Below are 4446 nucleotides of genomic sequence, written 5' to 3'. Positions count from 1 at the left end.
AGTTTGCACAGCTGGTAGTGGCAGAGCTGGGATTTTAATCCAGGTCTGTCTGATTGCAAAGCTCTGCCCAGTTCACCACCACCAGCCTTCCAATGTACAAATAGGTGGGCCACACCTGAAAAGCCTGAGGGTGCACAGAGGTGAAGAGAGGGGTGTGGTGAAGAGCTAGTGTGGATGGCAAGTAGGCAGCAAATGAACCAGGCCGTAGTCCTGGCTCTAGGGCAGGCTGGTTGGCTGAAGGGTCCTTGGGATTCTGACAGTGGGATTCCATTTCCCCCACTTATGAAATAAAGAAATACAGTTAAAATAAAATGAGAGAGAGCAAGAATTTTTTAAGAACTGACTAAATTGCTCTGTTAAGGCAGTGAACAGTTATTGGGAAGACAGAGAGATCTAGAAAAAGGGGGGGAACTGGAGAATCAAGAGGGAAGATGGGCAGGGTTTGGAGATGTGGTTGAGCAGAAGGGTGGGAGGCTGGCCCCAAACTGTGAAAAATTAAGGAACTATTTAAGAACAGAGATGCCTGATAGCAAAGTATAAAGTGTACATCCCTAATGTCAATCCCTCTTATCCTCAGTAAAACCTTCTAAACCGCCAAAGGCTTCACAGTGTGTGTGTCTGTGTGTACATTAAATCAGAAAAACACAGGTTTGGCCAGGGGCGGTAGTGTACACCTATAGTTCCAGCTACTTCCAAGGCTGAACCAGGAAAATCTCTGGAGTCCAGGAGCTTGAGACTGCAGTGAGCTATGATTATGCCTCTGCAGTCCAGCCTGGGTGACGGAGCAAGACTCTATCTCTAAAGAAAGAGGAAAACAGGGTGGTGCCTGTGGCTCAAAGGAGTAGGGTGCCAGCCCCATATGCCGGAGGTGGCGGGTTCAAACCTAGCCCTGGCCGAAAACTGGAAAGGAAGGAAGGAAGGGAGGGAGGGAGGGAGGGAAGGAAGGAAGGAGGAAGGAAAACACAGACTTGAATTCTAGGTTAGAGCCAAGGTGACACAGAACCAAGAGAAGATCAGTGAACCTGATCTAGGGCCTCAGAGTGCCCATGTGAAACGCGAGCCCATCCCAAGGCCCTCAACCCTGGATATGCTGTAGGGGGCGCTGGGACTCGCGCTGCCTCAGGACTCCCTTCCAGGGAATTCTCCCTGAATCCCTGGGGACGATGGTGAAGGTTAAGTTAATTTAAAAAGGAATTTTGTTTTGGCACCAGGAAGAACTTCTGGTGCTAGGAGTCTGGAGAAAGAGGACGCCCCAGGGCCTCTGCCGTGTGCCTAGAACCCGCGAAGGGAGGCTCAGGCTAGCGTAGAGCTGGGGTGGGAGGTGCCTGCGGTCTCCACGGCAACCGCTGCTGCGCTGGCTTCGCCCTGGCCAGACCTCACCTGCCAGGGGTAGACCGTCCTGTTGGAGCACCCGGTCTGGTCGCAGCGCAGGAGGCTGTGCAGAGCATGGGCCACCGCGTAGACAGCTGAGTACACGCCGTAGACAACGCGCTCCCCCGAGAGAGTAAGGATGGTGTTGAAGGACTCTGTGGTGTTGAAGCAAGTGTCACACTCCTGGTTGCAGGTGCCCTCCTGGCTGGGCCTGCTGCTGTGTGGCAGGCCGGCCTGCCAGCGGCGCACGCGGAACTCGCTGAAGCCCGGGATGGGCACGCTCTGGGTGGTGATTCCCAGGAACGTGCCGATGCGGTGCAGCTCCGTGAAGTTGTGCAGGACCGGGTCGATGGCCCAGGACTCGGAGGCTATCCAGACGGCGCCCGTGAAATTCCGGCGCAGCACCTCCTGGAAGAAGTTGTGCAGGACCAGGTCCGGGGAGAACACCACCACGACGCGCGCGGTGCTCTGCTGCAGCTTGTCCACGATGGCCCCCAGGCGCTGATGCTCCTCCAGCGTCTCCTCCTGGTTGTTCTGCGGCGTGGGCAGCAGCTCCTGGAAGGCGATGCAGATGTCGCGGCCGCTCAGGCGCTCGGTGAGCAGCTGGCTGTTGTCGCGGCCGTACTCGTCGTTGCTCACCAGCACGATGATCCAGTTCCAACCGTAGTGCACCATCAGCTTCACGATGGCCTCGACGTGATGTTTGGCGCCGGACATCGTGCGCAGCAAGGCCGGGAAGCGCCGCTTGTCCCGCAGCTGGTCGCTGATGGCGCTGTAGGTGATCTGCCAGAGGAGAGGGGAGGGCCGCTGCCATTTAGCGAGGCGCCCTTGTCCTGGTGATATTGGGGGAGCACCTAAGGCCAGCTACACCCAGGGCGAGGTGGTTTACACCATCATCGTGGTCAGAAGGTAGCAACCTACCATAAGAACCTACTGGCTTCATGCCTATATCTCAGCGGCTGTGGCACCAGCCACATACACCAGGGCTGGTGGTTCCAACCCAGCCCAGGCCTGCTAAACAATAACAACTGCAACAACAAAAAAAATAGCCAGGCATTGTGGTAAGTGCTTGTAGCCCCCAGCTATTTGGGAGGCTGAGGAAAAAGAATCGCTTAAGCCCAAGAGTTGGGGGTTGTTGTGAGCTGTGACATGGCAGCACTCTATTGAGAGTGGCATAATGAGACTTGGTCTCAAAAAAAAGAAAGAAAGAACCTACTGTGTGCAGAGCCCTAAGCTAGGTGCCTTACCTCATGATTTTGAGCACCTAATATGTCCCATGCCCTGGCCCCACTGATGTACACCAGGGTCACCAGCACAGTAGCATTTAGTGAGAAACAGCCGTGGGCTAGGGGGGACTGACATCATAATCATCGCCATCATCAGCAACATTTAATGAGCACCTACTGTGTGTCCCTGAGCACGTTCCTCCTCACCACCAGCATAGGCTATCCACAAGCCACACTTCTTCTCTCTGCCTCCAGGCCCCCACACTCTTGTTTCTTCCCAGCTCACTGAATATTCATTCCATCTCCTTTACTGGTTTCTTCTCTTCTCTATGACCTCTTAAACTTGGAGGACCCAGCTTGGGTCCTTATCTCTTCTCCATCTACTGTCCCTCCCTAGATGATCTCATCCAGCCCAGGCCAACAGCTCCCGGTGGATAGAGCGGGCCTGGCCCTCTCCGCTGAACTTCAGGCTCATGTTTGCCGCTGCCTATCTGACATCTCGAACTTCACACATCCACAGCTGGGCTCCTGCTCTCCTCTGAGCCTGTTCCACCCCCGCCCTTGCCCATCTCGGCTGATGGCGAATCCATCCTCTAGTTACTCAGGACGAAAGCTCTGGCATCATCCTTGGTTCTTCTCTCACGCATGCCACATTGGATCCATCGGCAAATCTCACCCTGCAAAATGTGCCCATTGAGTAGCTACCACCTTCCCGCTCCCTCTCGGTCCAGCGAGTCCAGCCACCGTCCTCCGTGCCTGCTCTGTGACATTGTCTTCCTCCCTTTTTCCCTACTGTCTGCGTTTAACACGGCCACCAGATGCTGCTGTCCTCACACGTACCAAGTCACACTGCTCCTCTGCTCAGGACCCTTCAACCTCTGAATGTCACCCAGGAAAAGCTAGAGTCCTTCACTAGTCACTAAGGGGCTCCATCATTAGCCCAGCCCTCACCTCTCTGATCTTGTCACCTCCCCCTTCCCCGCTGGCTGCAGTTCTGCTCATCTTTTCCATGAACATACCAGGCACCTCCCAGCCTTTGCACCTGGTGACCCTCTTCCTCAAGTGCTCTTCTCCTAGATCCTACATAGCTCGCTCACTTTTCTCCTCCCTCAAATCTTTGTCCAGTGTAAGACCCATCTGACCCTACTTAGTTGAAAAGTGCAATCTCTCTGTGCCCTCTCTTCCCACTGCTGACATGCTCGAGCTCATCTCAACCTGTGCTTTTATCCATGGCCCTCTCACCACCTAACAGCCTACATCCCTAATTTATTTACATTTCTTGTCTCTCTCCCTACTAACAATAGAAAAGACACTCCACATGGGCAGTGATGTTTGTTCCGCTGCCCCTCGTATCCCAGCACCTACAACAGTATTTGGCACACAGTAGGAGCTCAAGAAATGTTACATGTGTTAAAAGATGATGAATTCGGCCCTTGACTAGATGTCTCATGTCAAAATATTAATTTTTATGAGTAGCTACTACGTGTCAGACTCTGCTGTTAAGTGCTTTGCATAATAAAAACAGCAGCAACAATTACAGTATTTGTGATGACCTACTGTGTGCCAAGTCATATGCTAGCTGCTCCTTTTTGGGGGGGGCAGGGCTGGATTTGAACCCACCACCTCCGGTATATGGGGCTGGTGCCCTACTCCTTGAGCCACAGGCACAGCCCTACCTGCTCTTTTAATTATAAACACTCTATACCTGTACTGGACTAAGCTCTTTCAATCATGATGATGGTAATAGTTAGAATAATAGTAGTAATGTTAATGGCCCTTTTTTGACAACGTACTATGTATGAGGCAGACTCTGTGCTAGGCAATTGTACAGAGCAGTGATTTTCAGGGC

At 53.1% G+C, this 4446-nt stretch overlaps 1 protein-coding gene across 1 annotated transcript in view; it reads right to left on the bottom strand.

The window, feature by feature from the left end:
* Positions 1 to 4446, bottom strand: part of TAS1R2 (taste 1 receptor member 2) — a 15735-nt gene that overhangs the window by 7432 nt on the left and 3857 nt on the right. Inside the window, exon 3 of the mRNA XM_003783850.1 lies at positions 1381 to 2154. Within this exon, the coding sequence (XP_003783898.1) occupies positions 1381 to 2154 (774 nt within the window). The remainder of the gene's footprint in view (positions 1 to 1380; positions 2155 to 4446) is intronic.

The sequence above is a fragment of the Otolemur garnettii genome, unplaced genomic scaffold, assembly GCF_000181295.1.
Source record: "Otolemur garnettii isolate 467f Iridium unplaced genomic scaffold, OtoGar3 scaffold00009, whole genome shotgun sequence".
NCBI classification, from domain to species: domain Eukaryota; kingdom Metazoa; phylum Chordata; class Mammalia; order Primates; family Galagidae; genus Otolemur; species Otolemur garnettii.
This window is presented reverse-complemented; position numbering and strand designations above follow the sequence as displayed.